Source organism: Rhinopithecus roxellana, chromosome 17 (genome assembly GCF_007565055.1).
Source record: "Rhinopithecus roxellana isolate Shanxi Qingling chromosome 17, ASM756505v1, whole genome shotgun sequence".
In the NCBI taxonomy this organism is placed as follows: domain Eukaryota; kingdom Metazoa; phylum Chordata; class Mammalia; order Primates; family Cercopithecidae; genus Rhinopithecus; species Rhinopithecus roxellana.
Genome location: NC_044565.1, coordinates 55,499,169 through 55,522,484, shown reverse-complemented (window position 1 = coordinate 55,522,484; position 23,316 = coordinate 55,499,169). Strand labels below are relative to the sequence as shown.

Sequence of the window (23,316 nt, the reverse complement as noted above, 5' to 3'; positions counted from 1 at the left end):
AATTCTGAAGCTGTGATTTTGTTTTTTCTCTGATACTTTCTCCGCTCTAAAAATTACTTTTCCCAGCTCTTAAAATTATATATTCTATATTTCAACACTCATCATGAAATAGATGAGAAAATTGCATCAATCAGCCCTGATTGCAGTCGTGAGCGAAATGATAAACAGCTTTCGTGCAGCATGGCAGAAAAGCACTCTGGACGCTATGGAGCGTCCTGTGTGAAATGCATGGGTCCGTCCTCTCAACCTAAAGATACCCCATTAAAATTTTCAGGAAAAGTCCATGTTGTCATATGTTTGCCAGAGGATCTTAGTAATGACAGCTGTCTTTATTGAGTGCTTCCCTAGTAGCCTTGCTAAGCACTTAGCTATATCCCTGAGTCAATTCTCTCCCCACCTAAGGAGAACTCTGTTTTGTAGCTAAGAACTCAGAAGCAGGAAGTGGATGAGGACCTTCCAGAAGCCAAGCAGAGGCAGGGATGGGGACCAGACTCACCTGGCTACAAAGCTCATCCTGATTCCCTCTCTATTCCACGTGGTAGAAGCAGTGGTGTTCCGGGAGTCTGTCGCGAGTGGGCATTAAGAGTTCTAGAACATGTTCTCCAGGGATCTTCAGGGTAGTCCTGTTTGGATAATATCAACACTGAAAGGAAGAATTTCTAAAGCCATGTCAGGACAAAATTGCACCAAAGTTAAAGGCTAAGAAGGCAAGAAGACCTTATTCAAGTATATTATGATAGGAGAGACAGATTAAACCCAACTCCACTGAAACAAAGGATGAGAGGGTTTCTACAAGTTGGGCTAGAAAGGAGATTGGGGCCATCAGTGTCTGTTAATTGGCTTCTTGCAAATAAACAGAGAGCTACTCCCATCTTCATGGTAGGAGATGGTTGCACAGCTTAGAGCCGGGCACTCACCAAGGCTGGGCTCCATCCTTCCACAGGGACGGGAGATGACGCCATCTTCCCAGTGATCACATTTTGAAAGGACAGCTCTCAGCTCCTTGAGAAAGACAGTCCTGGGTTGTACAGCCAGCAAGAGACTTTTAGAAAGATTTAGGTATCAAATGGCAGAGAAAGAACATACAATAATACATTTTCTAAAGCAAATGCTCTAAGGATAGGGAGTTCCAGGTCCCAGAGGCAGGAAGAAGCCTGGCCAAGGCTCAGTCCAGACGAGGAAACCCGGAGGCTCAGTCCAGATGAGGAAACCCAAAGGTTCAGTCCAGACGAGGAAACCCGGAGGCTCAGTCCAGACGAGGAAACCCAAAGGTTCAGTCCAGACGAGGAAACCCGGAGGCTCAGTCCAGACGAGGAAACCCGGAGGCTCAGTCCAGACGGGGAAACCCGGAGGCTCAGTCCAGACGGGGAAACCCGGAGGCTCAGTCCAGACGGGGAAACCCGGAGGCTCAGTCCAGACGGGGAAACCCAAAGGCTCAGTCCAGACGGGGAAACCCGGAGGCTCAGTCCAGACGAGGAAACCCAAAGGCTCAGTCCAGACGAGGTAACCCGGAGGCTCAGTCCAGACGAGGAAACCCAAAGGTTCAGTCCAGACGAGGAAACCCGGAGGCTCAGTCCAGACGAGGAAACCCGGAGGCTCAGTCCAGACGAGGAAACCCAAAGGCTCAGTCCGGACGAGGAAACCCGATGGCCTGGCCAGTCGCTGACTGACTGTTGACAGCAAGCCGCAGACCTTGGACTTCAGTGCTCAGGGTTTCCAGTCATATCAACACACTGCAATCCACAAGGGCTGAGTGATTGTTTTTAAAGGAGCTATAGGAACTATCTGGGGAAATGAGCTACATATGAGTCATTAATTTTCCTCACGTAGAACTTACGACACATTCTTTGTGAGGCTGAACAGTGGAAAAGCAATCCCTTGCTTGATCACGCAGTCTTACTCCTCAGAATCGAATCTAAAGAAGAGTCCATTACCATACTGAGTTCAGAGGAATCAAAGAGCTGTATGCATGAGAATGTTTAAGGATATTCCTTAAATTAATGATATTTGAAGAATAATCAAAAGACTATTGACAAATATTTTACAATCTTATAACATATTTTAAGTAATTATATTATAAATATATATACAAATTCACATTGCATGAAAGAGAATATTAATAATTATTGTCCTATTATTAAGGGCATATTAGTAATTATTGACATATTTTTAAAAATCAGATGAGAAAACACAGTAATAAATTTATCTTTTAAATTCCCTTTATTGTTGCTATAATTGTTTCATAATAAATATAAATAGAAAAAAATATGTAATTTAAAAATACAACGCTTTTTGTTTCTTCAGGAAAGGGAACATAATAAGATTATGTCATGCAGTCCTAGGTGGGGGGTTGGCTTTCTTCAGTCGTGGGGGTGGCTGGAAATGCTGTTCTGGATATTGCCCGAGCTGACCCTGCCAGGAGGCCAGGTAGCTGCAAAGCAGACATCAAGTCGACATGTATGGCCTGGCTTGGCATTGCCTTAGGACGTGTTTCTTTATGAAAACAGGCAGTGAACTCATATGAATCCGGGATGTGAGCCTGCATGCTGGCCGCTCTGTCCTGTGAAGTTATGACGACATTTTTATCGTGATTCCATTTCACAGCTCAAAAGTGGAGGCTCTGAGAGAGTGAATCGCTCAAGGTCAAACAGCTAATACTGGGCAAAGAAAGGCCTCAAATCTTATCTGACTCCAAAACCTGGTGTTCTATTGTGAACCACAGCTGCCCAAATACAGCAAGTGATAGGAAGAAACACAGGTGACCTTTGAACAACATGAGCTTCAACTGCGTGGGCTCACTTAGATGCCAGTTGTTTTCTATAAGTGTGTTGGAAACTTTTTTGAAAACAATTTAACAATTTTAAAAACCTCTTAAGACAAACTATGTAGCTTAGAAATATCAAAACATTAAGAAAAAGTTAGAGATGTCATGAATTCATACAATATATGTAGATACTGGTCTGTTTCATCATTTACGCCTGTAAAATATAAAGCGATCTATTTGGCACCATCTGCAGTGGAGAGGAACGTAGACAAAGGTAAAGACGCAGTGTTAAATCTTTCCTGCCCATGGTAGCACATAGTGTACCGTGATGATAATTTTTGTAGCCACCTCCTGCTGCTGTTGCAGTGAGCTCAAGTGTTGGGTTTCTGAGTAAAATGTCTTAATCATCCCTGTGGAAGCAATTTGTCTCTCCAGTAAATTGCAGAGCATGGTAACGAGTGATCTCTCGGGGTTCTTGTGTACCTTCCCTCCTTCGTGTTGAGTCCAGTAACGTAAACCTTGAATAACACCCCAGGACCCACAAAAGTGCCACGAGGGGTGATGCAAGTGCCTCCAAGAAGCAGGAGGGTCACAGCATTACCAGATTTTTGCTGTGCACCACAGATCGAGGTCTGCAGCTGTGGTTGCCACCATTTCAGACCATTTCTCTTATAAGCAGATGGTGTAAACTTATGGTGTCAATAAATACAGTGCAGTGCTCTAAGTATATCTTCTCTTCCCTGTGATTTTCTCAATAACATCCTCTATTCTCTAGCTTACTTGCTTAATTCATTTATTTATTTAGAGATAGGAGCTTGCTATGTCATCCAGGCTGGTCTCAAATTCCTGGGCTCCCGTGATGCCCCCGACTCAGCCTCCCAATCAGTTGTGATTACAGGTGTAAGCCTCTGTGCCTGGCTTCACTTATTTTATTCTAAGAATGTAGTATATTATATGTATAACATGCAGAATATGTGTTAATTGACTGTTCATGTTAGTAGTAAAGCTCCTGATCAACAATAGACTACTAGTAGCTAAGTTTTAGACGAGTCAAAAATTATGTGTGAATCTTCAACTGCGTGAGAGTTGGCACCTCTAACTCCTGGATTGTTCAAGGCCCAACTGTCATGAGCCATTCAGTGGGGAATGTGCTTTCCCACATAAATATCTTCCAAAAGTTTTTCTTTATCAATTTTTTGACATTTAAGTTCAGTGGATAAAGAGATACGTTCTACACCATAAGGTCAATGATGAACATGGTGTTCTTGGTTTGTGACGTGTAACCCTAGAGGTTCCAGGTATCCCAGCTGAAGGAGAGGATCCAGAGGGCCCCAGAATTAAAGTGCAGTTTCTGTACTCAAGGCTCATTTAGGGTTAGCAACGTATCCATACCACACCCATTCACGTACACACACATTCATGTGCACATACATTTCCACACGTACACATGTTCATGTGCGCGCACACACACACATTCTCGTGCACACATGCATGCACACATGTTCTCACATGAATGTACCACAAGGCATTTGGTGTCTGGATGATACACAGGGTTAAATGTGCAATGCTCTCCATGACCAGAGGATCATCCTGCAGAGCTATCTGAGGGGCCGGGAGAGCCAGGGCATCCCCCCGGAGAGGCCAGGAGGCCCACCTGAGACACACCAGTCGTAGCTTTTACCTCAAACCTGTGCCTAGAGTGCATGTGTCAGCATATTTGAAGTAAAACTATTTGGCCAACTGCTGAGTTCATGTGGATTTTGGGAGTGGACCTTGAGCATAAGTGTGAGTGGGGAGTGTCCAGCTTAGCTGGTGAATGGAGATATCACACAAGTGAATGGAGATATCACACAAGTGAATGGAGATATCTCAGAATCATGATGGGAAGACCCAGCAGGTGGGCAGCTCCCCTTCCTTTCTGCTGCCATATGCAGGGCTGTGGGTAAACACCACATTTTCATTCAGGACTTTGGAAACCCCAGCCCAGGTGTCTCCGCTTGTTCCCTTCACTGGGGAGAGACTGGTGCAGCAAAATTGATGTTGGGGTGCAGCGTCCCAGGAAGGTGTCTGGTGGGGGTTCTTCAGGGTGGATCTGAAGGCCAGTAAATGAATGGGTGAGCTGAGAACTGAGATGGGTCCAGAGACAGACAGACAGAGACAGAGAGAGGGATAGAGAGAGACAGAGAAACAGACATAAAATAGAGATAACAGAAAGACAGAAATGGAGAAAGAGAGAGACACAAAGAGAGATACAGACATAGAGAGAAATGGAGACAGAAAGACAGAGACAGAGACAGAGACAGAGAGATGCCAGCCAGGTATTGAGTGTGCATTCACCATGCACCTCCATGCTGTTGACCTAGTAACTGTGACAACTGGGACCCCCAGTCTTTCTCTCCTGCCCTTGAGAAAATGAATCTCGAAGTGGGGTGCAACCTTGCAGATGGGGGAAAGAAGTGGGGAGCACCCCAGGCTGCTCTGTGCAGCACAGGCTGGCAGCATTGGAGTCGCCTTGGTGGTCACAAAGTAAAACCTGTGATTAATAGACGTGCTGTAAGTAACTCACATCTCCGGGTTAAATGATTGACCAGAAATGGAACAACAATTCCCTTTGTCAGGCCTTTGGGTTGCGGAATGAGCTCCTGGGTGGTCGGGTGCCTGGTCCTGCTTCAGAGACGTTCTGGGCACTCGTCCTTAATCTCAGGACAGTGAACCCGCGGGGAGAGGAGCAGCCAGTAATTCTGCAGAGACTCGGAGGCGCAGGGGACACGCTTAGTTAGAGTGGTGGTGGTTCCAGTGTTTTTTGGTTTTATGATGAACACAAGCATCAATGTCTCAAGACTTTCATCTTTATCTTTTTTTCTTTTTTTTTTTTTTTTGAGACAGGATTTCCCTCTGTCACCCAGGCTGGAGTGCAGTGGTGTGATCTTGGCTTTCTGTAACCTCAGGCTTCTGGGCTCAAGCAGTCCTACTACCTCAGTCTCCCAAATAGCTAGAACTACAAGCGTGTGCTGCCACACCTGGCTAATTTGTTGTATTTTATTTATTTGTTTATTTTTGTAAAGACAAGGTCTTGCCATGTTGCCCAGGCTGGTCTCAGACTCCTGGGCTCAAGCAATCCACCCACCTCAGTCTCCCAAAGTGCTGGGATTACAGGCGTGAGCCGCCACACCCAGCCTCATCCTTCTCTTCACAGTAAAACAGGGAAGTATGTGGTGACCAGTATTTTAAGGGAAAGGCACTTACAGAGAATCAGGCATTTGACATAATTTATTTACAGATATTTGTCTGTGGACCAGCTGTGCATGAGAGGCTCATTGCTCCAAATTTGCCTCCATGTCTGCACCCAGGAGACCGTTTCCCAGATCACGCAGACGCTGCCTTCTCCCCTCGCCAGGGCCCTCAGCCCCGGAATGGCCTTCTAGTGCTGCACGTTTCCAATCCATGCTCTGTTTTTCAGTTCTGGCTCACAGAGGACTGCTGGTTGCAAGCAAACTTGTATCTGGGTCTTCAAGATTTTGACTTTGAGGACCAGAGGCCCTATTGCTTCAGCGTCGTGGCCAGCCATGGGAAGAGCCATGTTTTCAACGTGGAGCTTGGCAGCGAGCTGGCCGTGTGGGAAAAGTCCTTCCAAAGAGCCACGTTCATGGAAGTTCAGAGAACTGGGGTAAGTGAGCAACTCACACTCTTCTCACCTACACCTGCTCGGGTGTCTGAGACATAGCATTGCAGTATACGTAGTAATTTACTGGGGGAAAAGAGGAATCTTCAGAAGGTGGGAATTTTTCACCTGAGCCACTGTGTGGAAATGATCGTTCACACGGAGTCGTGCGCTCCGTGGATAACATGAGTGGTAGTGGAAGGTGAAAGGGAAGGGGAGGAGAGGATTTTGTGTCTGTGTCTCTACATTGAATGTGAGGAAAGTGGTGTATTCCTTTCCAGGCAGGGACTACACTGACATGGTGCTCAAATTCCTGATGAGTGATGACACTTTAGCCTGTGCTCCAGGAGACGGAACACCTACCTTACAAATGAGTATAATATGTCGTGCAGTTACTTGGATGTTTGTAATATTTTAAGGCACTTTAATGGTTCTTCCTCTCAAACTTAATGGTCCAAAGGTGCATATAAAATAGCTTGTGTGTCTGAATTGCTTTTCTCTTCCTGACAACAGCAAATACATCAATCACAAATTTGAATGTATATCATGTGACGGGATAAGGAAGAATGCATTATGATCCTCATTATCCTAAATAGTGGGGTGAGCCTTCAGGGAGGATGCGCGCTGCAGGAAAGAAGAGTGACAGGAACAGGAGATAAATGAGGCAGTGCATCACAGAGAAGATCTGACTTCACTCCAAAGTCCAGGGCTCCCGCCTGGCTGAGTGCGGAGAATGCTGAGTGTGAACTTAGTAACTAAAGATGGCTACTTCGTTTAAATATACACATATATATATACTTTGAATGTGAAAATATTCTGTGTTATTTATCTTTCATTCAGCGTGTCAAAATGTATCAAGGCTCCTTGGCATGCCATCACAGAGCACAAAGCATCCCTGTACTAATGCACACTGAGATCTGTTCGTTCACAGAATGAAGTCACACCCAGATGTTCATAGAAACCGATACCAACATTTATTCTCATTTATACCAGGCCACTGTGATTTTCCCCTCAAATTGGGCATCCTAAATTGGAATTATGGTTGATTCCTGATGCTTAAAATAACCTTTATATTTGAAGCATCCAATTCCTTAACCATTATAGAACATTGTATACTGGATAGAAAATTACTCAACATAGGATCCCTCATCTCAGGGACTTGCTCAAATGTATAGTGGCATTTAACCACTTAGAAACCATCAGTACTGAAGGTTCAAGTCATTAAAAGGCAAAGTGAAAGAGCATTTCTGGGACAAGGTGAGCTTTCTGCTTGTTTTCTTTAGATGACAGCAGTAATCATTTTGCTTTCAACATAAATACCAGAGAAGTAGAGAGAATTCTCCATTCGCATGTGTGTGCAGGGACTGCCCCATGCCCTCTAGTGCCCCAGGGCCTGTGCCTGGCTGAGCAGAGTCACGGTGGCCATTCAGACTCATCTATGGGAAGGTGACAGGTTACGGGAGAAGATATCCTAAATAAGAGCAATCATAGAATTACAGCATTGGAGGAAGGGTGAAAGGTTAGTAATCTCATCTAGTGCCTAGATGTCGTGAAATGAATGTCTGAAGCATTCTAGAAGGTGAAAGTTTACTTAGGATTCCTAAAAAATAGAACTTCTTTGTGAATAGTCCTTCCTTATGTTCAGTACTGTCCTTATTCCACTAAAGGGGGTGAAGGCTGGGCACGGTGGTTCATGCCTGTAATCCTAGCCCTTCAGGAGGCTAAGGCAAGAGGATCCCTTGAGCCTCAGAATTAGAGACCAGTCTGGGCAACCAAGCCCAAGAAACCTAGAAGCCCTGTCTCTCCAAAAAAGAATAATAAAATATTAGCCAGGCATGGTAGCTCATGCTTGTAGTTCCAGCTGCTCAGGAGGCTGAGTGGGGAGGATCTCTTGAGTCCAAGAGTTCGAGGCTGCAGTGAGCTATGATGGCACCACTGCACTCCAGCCTGGGCCACGGAGTGAGACCCTGTCTCAAAAAAAAAGGTGTGGGGTAGGGTGGGAGTGGGGTCAGAGCTGGGGTTGGACTTTAATAGTCAGGACATCTTTCCTAGAGGAAGTGGTTAGTGTCTTTTAAAAATCATTGGTATCTTGCACAGGTGGAGAAGAGAAGGCATTCCCAATGGGGAGCATTGAAAAATTAGGCTAATGCTCGATTTGGCAGAGTGAAAGATCTCAGATTCGGGCTAGGATTCAGCAGGCAGCAGTGTGCCCAGGTGGATTTTAGAGGAAACGTTTTCAATAATCCAGGATTGAGATAATGAAGACTTTTCGTGGGGGATGGAGGCCATGGGGGTAGTAACAAGCGGGCACACCTGCAGAGACTGTAAGTGGGCATGGGCATCCATCCACGTTTCTGCAGGACTGGGTAGAGGGGGGGCTGTCAGGGCTGTGATGGCCACTGTTGGGAAGAACTGCTGGGACTGTGTCATGCTGCCCATGACTGACTTGCTGGATCTTCACAGCTCAGCAAAGTGGATGCCCCCAAGAAGCCTGGAGGGGATGCTTCCTTGTGCAGGGTGGCAAGGTCATGCAGGACCTCTGAGGGCATTGGATTCCCAGTTTACCCCTCACTCAGGACCCCTGTGTTAGGAATTCCCCCTGCAGGCATTTCTTGGGCTCCACCCCACATAGTGACCTGACTCCTATCAGATCTGCCCATGGTGTCCTGCAGAGGAAGGACAAAGCATTTCGAAATTAGTCAGATGGACCCGCTCACTCTTCATGAATTAGAGAAAATAGTTCTCCAAAACTCCATTACATAAACTGTAAATTAAGTATTATAACTCATTGTGGAGTACTTATAAAATTATATTACATTTAGTAATATCTGTGAATGAATTAAGTCAAATGCCTAATACTCTATACTAGGCTGGATGCATTGTGTGCATTTAACTTTTTTAATTTGTCTAAGATGCAGTTCTTTTCTTTTCCCTTTTATTTTACAAATGGTAAATGAAAGTTCAGAAGGGCTATGTGACTTTTTCAGTCACCTAGAGACTAAACCACAATGGCAGAATCTATGCAAGAGTTTAAGAACTGCTGTCTTGAGAGTCGCGTTCTTCCTGCTGAAACATTCAGCCTCGCATGTGACAGAGATGAAATAGTGTGAAGGTGCCTAGAACAGTCCCTGGCATATTTCAGACTCTGTAAATGTGTTCTTCTTGATTCAATAGCACTGATGGATTTCTTTTCTCCACCTTCTATCTCTGTTTCGCTTGTTTGGCTAGTTTTTTCTACTATTTCCTGACTTTGATTGTATTCCAACCCAGCTCACAATTTTAAGTCTCCAGAAGAATTACATATGTATAGTGTTGATCGCATTGATTTTTCTTTACTAATTGTAACACTTTTCCCGCATTGGTCAGCGTGTTCATTCCTTCCCTAAAAGGATTTCTGAAAGGAAAGCCCCGCACCCTTCACAAGCTCTGGATCTAAACTCATGACATTTCTTCACAGTCGTTTCTGAATGTGCCTATGTGAGGTCAGTATATTTTACAGAAAAGTTCTCCATCATCAGGGTAGTAGCTTGGTGCATGTCCTTGACCACCTTAACAACATGGTTACTCTCTTACATAATATCTACATTACAAATATTGTTCCAAGTTTTCCAGAATTCAGTGTCACACACATGTGTAAGAGAATAACAGCCCTTCCATGTTCCAACCTCCCCATCCCTGCCTCCCAAGCTGAGGTACAAATGCCAGTATTATGTTATATAATCTTCAAACTGTTTTCACACATATTCAAGTATTTTTTTCCTTTTTATTCAAAAGTCATCGCATATGCATGTTGTTCTGCAGTTTACAAGACTTTTGTACATTTTATGTCGATTTATCTAAATTTGTGTTTATACTAGCAATGTCCTGTTAGAATTTAAAATAAAAAATGTATATCTTTCCTAATAGCAACACAAAAACACAAAGTGTAAAATATCTATCAGATAGGATGCCTTTGGCTACAAGTAAGAGAAAGTTCTTGACTCACCCAACCGTAAACAATACCGAATGTTGCTATTATTTTGCATAACAGGGTTTCCATACTCCACCTTGCTGAGCTTTGAGGTCTAGATTGTGCCTTGGCGTGGCTCCCCTTCCAGTCATAAGATGCCTACGGAAGCAACAAGCGTTCATGTCGGTGTTCAGGGGAGGCAGAAAATGGCCTGCATAACCCACTGAGGATGTCACCATCACCCTGGCTATGCCAGCCTAGGTCATGAGCCCATCAGACCAAAGTATTGGTCAAGGGAACGCCATTGGCTGATTGGCTCCTCATCAAGGGAACGCCATTGGCTGATTCGTTTCCTGTCAAGGAAATGCTATTGGCTGATTGGCTCCTCATCAAGGGAACGCCATTGGCTGATTCGTTTCCCATCAAGGAAATGCTATTGGCTGATTGGCTCCTCATCAAGGGAACACCATTGGCCGATTGGTTTCTCATCAAGGGAACGCCTTTGGCTGATTGGCTCCTCGTCAAGGGAACGCCATTGGCTGATTGGCTCCTCGTCAAGGGAACGCCATTGGCTGATTGGCTCCTCGTCAAGGGAACGCCATTGGCTGATTGGCTTCTGCAAAGCAGCACCCACTCTGGGGACTGGAAATGAAGTCAGCATCCCCTACAGCAACGGTCCCAGCCTTTATGGTACCAGGGACTGGATTTTGTGGACGACAGTTTTTCCACCGACAGGGTCAGGGGGATGGTTTGGGGATGATTCAAGCATGTTACATTTATTGTGCACTTTATTTCTATTAATATTACATTGCAATCTATAATGAAATAATTATACAACCCACCAAACAGAATCAGTGAGGTCCCTGAGTTTGTTTTCCTGCAACTAGACGGTCCCATCTAGGGGGATGGGAGACAGTGAGAGATCCTCAGGCATTAGGTTCTCATAAGGAGTGTGCAACCCAGATCCCTCACAAGTGCAGTTCACAATAGGGTTCCTGCTCCTAGGAGAATCTAATACTTCTGCTCATCTGACAGGAGGCAGAGGTCAGGTGGTAATGCTCACTAACACACCTGCTGCTGTGAGGCCCGGTTCCTAACAGGCCATAGACTGGTACTGGTAAAAAAAAAAAAAAAAAAAAAAAAAGAAAGTATTCTAGTAGAAAGGACATCCCAGAGAAGAGGTGTAGAAAGGACACCCCAGGGAGCGAGTGTAGAAAGGACACCCGAGGCAGCAGGTGTAGAAAGGACACCCCAGGCAGCAGGTGTAGAAAGGACACCCCAGGGAAGAGGTGTAGAAAGGACACCCCAGGCAGCAGGTGCAGAACTGGTGGACAACAGTGTCTCCTGCGGTACGTGAACAAAAAGTAATCAATAGGAAAGTGCCAGAAGGATGCAGAAGATGACCTGAATAAATGGAGATTTGCTGTATTCCCATAAACTAGTAGAACGTGTCATCATGGATCCAATGGCTAAAATAGAGTTTTATGTTTCAATTTCGACAGAGCTCCCAGGTGTTTCTCTTGTTCCTTCAGTGTTTCATTAAGAAAATGCATAGATGCACTGCTCAGTGACCCTGTTGGACATGGACCAGCACGCAGCAGAGACTCGGACAGGAAAGGCTGGTCTGACAGTGGTGATCATGCCTGGCTGCACGTTTGAATCGGGAACCCACTCCCAGGCATGCTGGCTGGGTCAGGATGTGGATGCCGGTGTGTAGCCGGGGTTGGGAGCCCTGCTTTAAAGCAGTGTAGAACCCTCCCAAGGACTCATGGTTGGACAAAACATCACAGCCTCAGAACCTTCTCACGACTAGATAAGTTTTCCTCCATGCCTTATTTTCTGAGAGGATAAGAAAGGACTCAGGCCTAGTACGTGTTTCTTTTTGATTGCTGAGTGTCCAGAGGTAAACTAGGACCTACTAGACTATTGAGACTTTAGCCCTAAGTGGGAAGAAATGAGGCTGAGAATGAGGCTGGAGTCTCAGCAAGGCAGTCAGTCTTTTTAAACCATTGTCTCATGTCTCATCAGGAAGGCCCTCTCATGCTTTTAAGTGCTGATTTGATGACATAACTGGATTCAAAGGGAATTAACTAGGAAAGATACCAAGCACCGGTCCACTTCCACCCACCTCCGTCATGTCTCCTGATTGTTACTGTGGATTAGGGTTGGTTTATAGTATGCTCAGAGGCATCACCATCCCGATGGCAAAGTGCCTATCGGGCCATTTTCACTGGTCCCACATAAAATAGAAATAGGATAAATCTCTGTAGCCAGCATCATGTACAGGGAGGGCAACCATTGTCTGTGAAGGTTCACCTTCCTCCCCCCAGCACAGTAGCATGTGTGGAAGAGATCCGCCGGACCTCAGCACTGCATGTGGATCCTTCATCCTGGGCCCACCCCCACATGAGAATTGTGTAAAGGTTTTCCCCACACTGCGTCAGGGAGATGTGTTGGGCATTTTTCCTTTACACAGACTGGCCCTGCTTCCACACCGAGTGACATGCAGGGGCTGTCTGACAATCTGTACAGGGTGACATGCAGGGGCCGTCTGATGGACAGTCCACATGGGGTGACATGCAGGGGCCGTCTGGGGGACAGTCTGTACGGGGTGACATGCAGGGGCCGTCTGATGGACAGTCCGCACGGGGTGACATGCAGGGACCATCTGACGGACAGTCCACACGGGGTGACATGCAGGGGCCGTCTGGGGGACAGTCCACACGGGTGACATGCAGGGGCCGTCTGGGGGACAGTCCGCACGGGGTGACATGCAGGGGCTGTCGGACACTCCACACGGGGTGACATGCAGGGGCCGTCTGATGGACACTCCACACAGGGTGACATGCAGGGGCTGTCTGGGGGGCAATCCGCACGGGGTGACATGCAGGGGCCGTCTGACGGACAAGTGAGAGACTGACCCCGGTCTCTGCTTCCCTCAAACACCCTGTTTTTCTTTGTTAATGGTACCAGAGCTCCTCTTGGATAGAAATGTCCCCATCAGGAAAATAGGCACATTTGTAAAGATTTAGTTTAAGTCTGTCTTGAAGCCAGGCTGTTCTCAAGCCTCAGGTTATCTCAGCCCAGGAATCAGAAGACACACCCCGTGTCAGTATGAGAGAAAGGAGGGAGGTTCCAGGGCAGCAGCTCCTGCCTTAATCTGTTCCTTCCTTGCCAGAGGCACCTCTGTGTCACTCCAGAGACCAGAGAGCAAACCTAAGTCCAGAAATGGAGCAGGAGGGAAAGACGGATCCATTAGAGAGAAGCTCCAACCACAGGAGCTGTGTGGAAGGAGGACGGCCTGGTGTGCAGCCGTGAGGTCCCGTCCCCCGAGGTGGACAGGCAGGGGCGTGCTGGTCAGGACTCTGCAGAGGAAAATCCACGGAGCACCATGCCTGACCAGCCCTGCTAACAGGAGAGCCGCTGCGCAGTGCTGGTGACAGTGCGCATCTGTATAGCACACACAGACCTAGGGAAACTTCAGAAACGTGATCTCATGAAACTGTCTCGCAAAGGAGAAAGCTGAATTTGGTGGGAACGTTTACCATCTTTATTCATGGAATCAGCGCTTTCCTTAGATGAAGCATTTCAGAATTCAACCTGAGGAATAGAAATCACGGGCTTCCAAGTTTGAAGGAAAATTAAACACAGCACACACTCAGTGTGTATTAAAAAGTGTTGCTTCTGATAAACCAGTGGGATGGGCACTGGGTCCAGCAGTGGGTCCCCTCCCAGCCTTGCCACCCCTGGCTCCCCTGTGTGCACTGCTGGCCTCAGTCCGGCCGTCCATACCGCTGACCCTTCCCTGTGCCTGGTGCCCGGCTGGCTCCTGCTGGCCCAGGACCACCCGCCCTGCATGCCCTCCCTGTGCCCGGTGCCCGGCTGGCTCCTGCTGGCCCAGGACCACCTGCCCTGCACGAAACCCGCTCCTCTGAGCACACCCAGCTTTGTGTCCGTCTTCCCGCTTCAGGTATTGGTTTCTTCACACAATCTCCATGTTTCACTTGTTTCTGCAACATGAGCACCACAGAGAGACTCTTAATAACGAACCCGTCAGCACGTGTGCATGGGGTCATCTTCACCAGACACGTGCACAGCACCAGCCGCAGGGCCTTGGCCTGTGTGTGGCTTTATTCCCCATTGTCTGGGTGGATGGGCTCCCTCCTGCTTCTCCATGGACTGATGGCAAACATGGAAACCAGGAGCCTGGTTCATCCACCCTGAAACCCAGAGAGGCGAAGGGGACTTCCCAAGACCACACAGCCGCTTGGACGCAGTGCCGGGACGGGAGCCTGCATTTCCTCACCATCTGCCTTCCTAACTGCCCTTTGGTCTTCCATTTACTGCACCACCTGCCTTAAACTCTGCTGTCCCCACCAGCCCTATAATTTAATAGTGATAAAATAAGGAAGACCTTCATTAGGCAGGTGACCTACACCAGTCTTGGAAGTTGCCCTGCTGCTTCTGTGACTTTATTATGAGCAATGATTTCCTGACAAGAAACAAAACCATTGGGAAGGATGCTCTCTCAGTGCCTCTTGGCATTGTCATAAAATGTCAGGCACACACAGGAGGGTCCCACAGTGGTTTAACCAGGCAGCGGCTGGGATTTTGTGTCTGAGGCCTGCCATGGTTCCCAAGTGTCACATCCTTGCCTGAGTCTTCGGGATCAGTCTGGGTGATGAGATTTCTACTACACTGCCCTCCCCTGTAGCTGTCTTTCCTTTCCCACGTCCACCTGCTTGTCGGGCCTGGGACAGCGGATCTGTATGGATACTTGGGAATGTTGGTGTTGGGATTGAGATGGGGTCTGTTTAACCCAGGTCTTTTCTGTTGCCCGAATTTTTCAAAGATGCAAATTAATTATTTCAGGTACCTTCTAAGCCTTATCCATTGTAATGAAGAGAGAGTACAAAGGAAAGAAAGAAAGATATAAACGTCGTGGTCTGTGGTGGATATTCTGAATGGGCTGAGGAAACTTACAAGGTTGTAAACTGTTATCATACCAGATATTACATCAAGGGTGCAACCTTCATGTTTAAGCATTTTAACTTCACAAAATATCTTCTCTTACATGGTAGTAACACATATGAGTGTGTTCTGCTACAGTTAGCAAACCATCTTTGCACATGTTCACAATGTCGGGGTGGCAGGAGCGTGGTTCCTGAGCAGCATCCCTGTTACCCAAGCTGGGGCTTGGGTCCTGTGGGCTGGGCCTGAGGTCCACAGGAAGACGCCAAGCTTCAAGTCCTACAGCCCTGACCTGAGGTTCACAGGAAGATGCCGGGGCTCTGGTCCTGCGGGCTGGGCCTGAGGTCCACAGGAAGACACCAGAACTCGAGTCCTGCAGCCCTGGCCTGAGGTCCACAGGAATATGCCAGGGCTCTGGTCCTGTGCCCTGGGCCACGCAGCCCCAAAGTGTGGTGATGGGTCTTGGACATAAGTATTTTCGTCCTAAGTTTTCCATTTTTTTCTTTCTTTTCTTTTTTATGTCCCATCAATACATGCTACATGGTACTGTAGGGAATTTTGATATTTTAGTCATAATTTTTAGGTAAACTGAGGTTCAGAAATGTAGCCACTAAAGCTGGGATAATGGAGCTAGTTATTTAGCCAGGACATGCGCTGAACTCAATTTGACCAGATTAAGCAGCAACACGCAGCAATCCCACCTGCCGTCCGCAGAACACCCTCAGAACAGACCAATGAATGTGCCTTCTAGCTGCTGGTTTCACCAGTTTCTTAACCTGGAATAGCTACGACTCTAGATTTTAAAAAGAACTTTAAAAGATGCCATCATAGCTCTCAGGAAAATGCAAAATGAACACGTGCTCAAAGTTTTTATTTTGCTTCTTTATTAATGAAGAAAGCAGTGGGGCGTTTAAGCAGTCCAAAGAGCATATGAGAAACTCACTGTCCATGTGCAACTGAATAAAGGTCTATTAGGGTATGATCACTGGCTTAGATAGAAAACTCACTCCTTAAAATCCAACAGGCTTATAAACTGGCGTCTCTGAGTTTATGCCACCAGATAGAAACTACAAGCATTAACTACCAGTTGATGTTTGCCTCTGTTGAGCTGAAACTTACCCAGTCCACAGAAACTCAGGGTCTGAGCTGCTCTCACTGAACACCAATCTTCTCCTCTGCCTGTTTCCAAGTTTTGGAAATTTTTCTCATAATTTCTCCTTTTTGTGTATAAAGATTCTCCAGAGACTGTTCTTGTTCACACACAGGTTAATATCCTGGCATTAGTTGCTGCTTGGTGTGATGTGCAACAGAATTTTAAGCAAGTCAAGGTGGCTCCGTGATTCATTAATGCCTTTACCACCCCTACCGTACCATCAAGAGAAGCACAGCCAAAAACAGCTGCTGTGTATGGCAGACGTGCAAAGGTAACTCAGTGGAGAAGGGAAAGCCTTCTGAGCAAATTGTGCTGGAATAATTGGATGCCCATATTAAAAAAAAAAAACAACTTTGATTTATTATATACGTAAATATCACATATAAAGTATAAACTCAATGAATATAGAACTAAGTGCAAAACTATGAAACTTTTAGAAGAGTAAACAAAGTCTTTGTGTCCTCCAGTTATGCAACTATTTCTCAGAGACAAAACCAGAAGCACAAGTCATGAAAGAAAATTGATAATTTAGACTTGAAATTAAAAGCATCTATTATTTGAAAAACACTGCTAAGATAATGAAGAGAAGATATGAAAACTGGGAGAAAATATTTGCAAGGCATGTAACTGATAAAGGACTTCTATCTATAATGTATAAAAGGATCTCAAAGCTCAATGACAAGAAAAAAAATAAGAAATTTGGGAAAAGGCTTGAATAAACACTTCAAAAAAGATTTCTAGATGGCAAATAGGTATGTTAAAATATGCTCAAAATCATTAGCATGTAGGGAAGTGCAAATTAAAACAGTGAAATCTCACAGCACACATACTAGAATGAGTAAATTTTAAAAGAGTGATGATGCCAGGTGTTGGTGGAGAAGGGAAGGAACTGTAAGTCTCATTCACTGTTGGTGGCTGTGGAAAATGGCACACCCAACTTGACAGTGTCTTAAATGTAAAGACAAACTCACCATAAGATCCAGAAAGTTTCTCGTTACCCTGGTGTACGCAAAACTGCTCATAACAACTTCATTTGTAAACACCAATAATTAAAAACAACCCAAATGGTCACTGACATAGGAATCAATCAAAAACATGTGTGTATCTATATAAAGGAGTGGAATTCATCAACAGAAAGAATGAGCTACTGGCACAGGCAATGATGTGGAAGACTCCCAAAGCAACAAGAGTACATTCTGTCTAATTTCCAGAGCAATAGTTTCATTTTAATGAGGTCTACTTCATTGAGTTTTTCTTTTATGGATTATGTTTTTGGTGTCACATCTAAGAACTCACCATTCTGCCCTCGATCAGGATGATTCTGCCTGGATTTTCTTCTAAGAACTCACCATTCTGCCCTCGATCAGGATGATTCTGCCTGGATTTTGTTCTGAGAACTCACCATTCTGCCCTCGACCAGGATGATTCTGCCTGGATTTTGATCTAGGAGCATGACCATTGCACATTCACATTTGTCACTGGTATGTGTGCCAAGGTAGATGGAAGGGGGATCCGCCTGGCTGGTGGACCCCTGCACAAAGGCTCAGTGGGAGAGTCTTAGTTTATTTAGTGTTGCTGTAACAGAATAGCTGAGGCTAGGTAATTTATAAAGGAAAAAGGGCTTATTTTGCTCATAGTTCTGCAGGCTGGGAAGTTCAAGGGCAAGGCACTGGCTTCTGGCCAGGGCTTTTCTGCTGAGTCTTCACATGCAGTAGATCAAAGAGGAAGCCGACATGTGCAGAGGGGCCAAATAGGAAGTGTGTCCTGGCTTTACGACAGCCTATCCTTGTAAAAACTAATTCACTCCTGAAAAAACTCGTCCAGTCTCCTGAGAGGGAGAACTCTCTCACTACCTGGAGAATGGCATCAAACCACCCACCAGGGTGGAGCCATCATGACCCAAACGACCTGCATTAGTCCTTACCTGTGAAAGGCTCACCTCCCAACATCCTTACCTTGGCAACTACAAACTCCACTTGGTTTATTGTGCTTTGCTTTGTTAAGCTCTGCAGATACTCTTTTTATTATTTATTTTTAATTGAAGATTTAAGGCAACCCTGCAGTAAGCAAATCTATCACTGCCATTTTTCCAGGAGCATGTGCTCTGTTATGTCTCCATGTCTCTGTCACATTGTGGGAATTCTTGCAGTATTTCCAATGTTTTCCTTATTACTGTATCTGTCACTGTGATCTGTGATCAGTTTTTGTTGTTGCTGTTGTAATTGGTTTCAGGCACCACCAATCTTGCTTATATAACATGACAAACTTAATCAGTCACTGCAATGTGTGTTCTGATTGCTCCACTGACCAGTCATTTCCCCATCTCTCTTCTTCTCCTTGGGCCTCCTCATTCCACGAGGCACAACAATATTGAAATTAGGCCAGTTAACAACCCTGGAATGGCCTTGAAGTATTCAAGTGAAAGGAAGAGTCACATGTCTCTCACTTTAAATCAAAAGCTAGAAATGGTTAAGCTTTGTGAGGAACGCATGTCAAAAGCCAGGACAGGTCAAAACCTTCTTGTGCCAAACAGCCAAATTGTGAATGTAAAGGAAAAGCTCTTGAAGGAAATTAAGAGTGCTACTCCAGTGAACTCATGAATAACAAGAAAGCAAAACAGCCATACTGCTGCTGTGAAGAAAGTTCTGAACAAGATCAACGTGCTGAACAACGAACCAGCCACAATACTCCTTTAAGCCAAAGCCTAATCCAGAACAAGACCCTAGCTCTCTTCAATTCTATGAAGGCTTAGAGAAGGGAGGAAGCTGCAGAAGAAAAACTTGAAGCTAGCAGAGGTGGATTCATGAAGTTTAAGGAAAGAATCTGTCTCCAGAACATGAAAGTGCAAAGTGAAGCAGAAAGTGCTGACGAAGAAGCTGCAGCAAGTTCTCCAGAAGATCCAGCTAACAACACTGATAAAGGAGGCGACACTAAACAATAGATTTTCCGTGTAGATGAAACAGCATTCTATTGGAAGAAGATGCCATCTAGGACTTTCAGAGCTGGACAAACGTCATTGCCTGACTTCAAAGCACCAAAGGACAGGCTGACTCTCTTATTAGGGGCCAATGGATATGGAGACTTTAAGTTGAAGCCAAGGTTCATTCACCATTCCGGAAAGCCTAGGGCCCTAAAGGATGATGCTAAATCTACTCTGCCTGTGCTCTAGAAACAAAACCACAAAGCCTAGATGGCAGCACATTTGTTGACAACATGGTTTAGTAAATATTTTAAACCCACTGTTGAGACCTACTGCTCAGAAAAAAAGATTCCTTTCAAAATATTGCTACTCATTGACAATGCAATTGGTCACTCAGGAGCTCTTGTGGAGATATCCAAGATTAATGTTGTTTTCATGCCTGATAACATAACATCCACTCTACAGGTCACAAGTCAAGGAGTAATTTTCACTTTTGAGTTTTATTGTTTAAGAAATATATCTCATAAGGTTATAGCTGCCATGGATAGTGAACCCTCTGATGAACAAGTAAATTGAAAACCTTCTGGAAAAGATTCATCAGCCTAGATGTCGTTAGAAACACTTGTGACTCGTCGGAGGCTGCCAGAGTATCAATATTAGCAGGAGCTGGGAAGAAGTTGATTCCAAATGTCATGGATGCACACGCGGTAGGAATAGCAAGAGGACAAGAATGAAAGTGAAGCCTGAAGATGACTGAATTGCTGCAATCTCAGGATAAACTTGGGACAGATGAGGAGTTACTCTTATGGATAAGCAAAGAAAATGGTTTCTTGAGATGGAATCTACTCCTGGTAAAGATGATATTAACATTGCTGAAATGGCAACAAAACATTTAGAATATTCCATAAACTTAGCTCTAACGTAGCAGCAAGGTTTGAGAGAATTGGCTTCAATTTTGAAAGAAGCTCTACCCTGGGGAAAGTTCTATCAAACAACATCACATGCTGCAGAGAAACCTTTCATGAAAAGAAGAGTAAATCGATGAGGCAAACTTCATTGTTGTCTTATTTTAAGAAATTGCCACAGCCCCTCCAACCTTCAGCAACCACCATCTGCATCAGTCGGCAGCCATCAACATCCAGGCAAGGTCCTCTCTCCGCTATAAAAGGAAGACTCACTGAAGGCTCAGATGACCACTAGGTTATTTTAACAATAAAGTGTGTTTAAATTAGGGTTTGTATATTGCTTTGTAGACATAATGCTTTGCACACTTTACAGTATAATATAAGCGTAACTTTTATATGCACCCAGAAACCAAAAAATTAGTAAGACTTGCTTTATTGTGACATTTGCTATATTGCAGTGGTCTAGAACCAAAGCTGGGATATCTCTGAAGTCAGCCTGTGAATTTCAATGAGTTTTGGTTGGGACAAACCGTAGCAGGGAGTCAAGCTTTTCCACGTGATGCCGGGGAAGAGGCAGCTGGTGGCACGCAAACCAGGCACCTACAAGAGGTTTTCATGCAGGGCTATGCAGGGGAGGAGGGAAGGCAGCCCGGTGGCTTCTCAGAGGGCGGCAGGGGCACGGCCTCACAGACAAGCTCGACGGAGATCCCGCCGGAAGTGTCCGGCACCACTCCAGGGTCTCCATGTCAGTGGGGGTTCCATCCCCACTGGAAAGCGGGGGAAGATAATGCTTCTCTGGTTTTCCAATGAGTAACATTCTCTCCCATACTTCGTGCTGAGTATTAACTTCACCACATTACTAAAATGGTGATTATTTCATTTGTCAAATGTCATCAGTTAATCAGCAAAATTTTCAGATAACTGGGACATCTCTTTCAGTTCCAGGCAAATCTGGAACGACTTTTTGGTGACTAAGTTTCACAATATCATATGCACTTCACCTGCTTAATCACAGTGCACAAGTAACCTCATTTTGGGGCAACTCAACTAAGTAACCGGCCATGTCAGTTAATGCAAAGTATTGTTGTTTACACAGGGCACCAGGTGCTAGTGAGGTATGTTGTTACCTGACCATGTCAGTTACTGCACTGCGTTGCTATTCATGGATGGTACGAGGCACTAGTGAGATATGTTGTTATCTGACCATGTCAGTTATTGTACCAGGTTGCTGTTTATGGAGGGTAGGAAGTACTAATGAGGTATGTTGTTACCTGGCCATGTCAGTTACTGTACAATGTTGCTGTTTATGGAGGGCACCAGGTGCTAGTGAGGTATGTTGTTACCTGACCATCTGCTAGGTTCAGTTTTAGATTCCTTACTCATCCTACAAGCATTAATTCTGCTTTTCTTGCTGCTTCCTGTAGTAGGCCTCCCCGCAAACTTCATGGCCATTTCTAGTGCAGTGGCAGCCAAGAAAACAAACACTAATGCTTCTTTCTCTTCTTTCAAAACCAAGAGCAAAGAAAACCCAAGTGAAGATGTCAGCCCCTTTATGTAAGTGTGACATACAGCAGTCTCCCTTCGATTCCGTTTTGCTTTCTGAGCTTTCAGTGACCCGTGGCCAGATGTGGTCCAAAGACATTAAATGAAAAGTTCCATAAATTAATAATTCCTAAGTTTTAAATTGCACATCTTCTGAGTACTGTGATGAATCTGTGCCATCCTGCTGCATCCCCCCAGTGTACAAATCACCCCTCTGTCGGTGCGCGGATCACCCCACTGTCGGTGCGCGGATCACCCCTCCATTGGTGAGAGGATCACCCCTCTGTCCGTGTGCGGATCACCCCTCTGTCCGTGTGCAGATCACCCCTCTGTCGGTGCGCGGATCACCCCTCTGTCGGTGCATGGATCACCCCTCTGTCGGTGCGCGGATCACCCCTCTGTCAATGCATCCAGGCTGCACACCACCCATTAGTCACTTAGCGTCCATCTCGGTGATCAGATCGACTCTTACAGCATTGCAGTGCTTGTATTGAGGTCACTCTTATCGGATGTAGTCATGTCACATGAGGGTGACTGAGGTGCAAGAGTAGAGATGCTGGTATACAGTAATAATTGCTTTATTATTAGTTTTTGTTACTAACCTCTTACTGCACCTAATTCACAAGTTAAACTTTGTTGCAGGTATGTATGTATGTAGGAAGAAACATAGTATACAGCATAGATAGGGTTCCTTACCTCCATGCTTTCAGCCATTCCTTAAAGGTCTCAGAATGTAACCTTCCTGGAGGAGCAGGGGCTCCTGTACAGGAATTAAGCTTTCGTGTGTTCGTGTGTGGGCTGTGTGGTCATTCTGAAGCCTTTTGCTTATATCATTTCTCATGTGGTTTGTGCTGTTTTTTGTAACCAGAAAGGTTTTCTTTCCTTGTATCTGCACAGCATCTCTGATGTGCTGCGTGCTTTTTGCAACGTTTTCAGATGGGAAGCTGGTAGGGGTAGGTGCTTTTCTCCAGTGGTCAGTCAGGTGTCCACCTCCCCCAGGGCGACCCTCTCACTGCACTGGCAGCTGGAGTACAGGGTTCCAGGACCTCTATTTCTGGGCATTGCAGATAGCATCCAGCAGTGATGCGAAATCTTTTCTGAGCACCGTAGCTAGATTCATTGTATATGAGACAGACAGATGCACGTGCTGCCTTTTTGAAATTCATAAGTGGCTGGGAAGATAGTTTTGAATAAGTCACTGAACCTTCCTAAGAATTTGTGTACTTATTCCTAACAAGATTATTTTGTCTTTGCATATTATTATAAAATTTAATTAATTGATGTTTATAAAGCACTTCACATGGAAATATGCAAAACATAATTTTCTTACATGCTTAAATTAATTTTATAGATAAATTTTCAAAAAATCTTTCTTGAATTATTTAACAAACCACTATTATTAATGAGATTTTGAAATATGATATAGAATAATACTACAAATGTATTTTTGT

General features: G+C 45.1%; 1 protein-coding gene across 1 annotated transcript in view; it reads left to right on the top strand.

Moving 5' to 3' along the window:
• Positions 1 to 23,316, top strand: part of SNTG2 (syntrophin gamma 2) — a 383,842-nt gene that overhangs the window by 304,556 nt on the left and 55,970 nt on the right. The window contains exon 14 of the mRNA XM_030921522.1: positions 6,225 to 6,431. Coding sequence (XP_030777382.1) covers positions 6,225 to 6,431 — 207 coding nt within the window. The remainder of the gene's footprint in view (positions 1 to 6,224; positions 6,432 to 23,316) is intronic.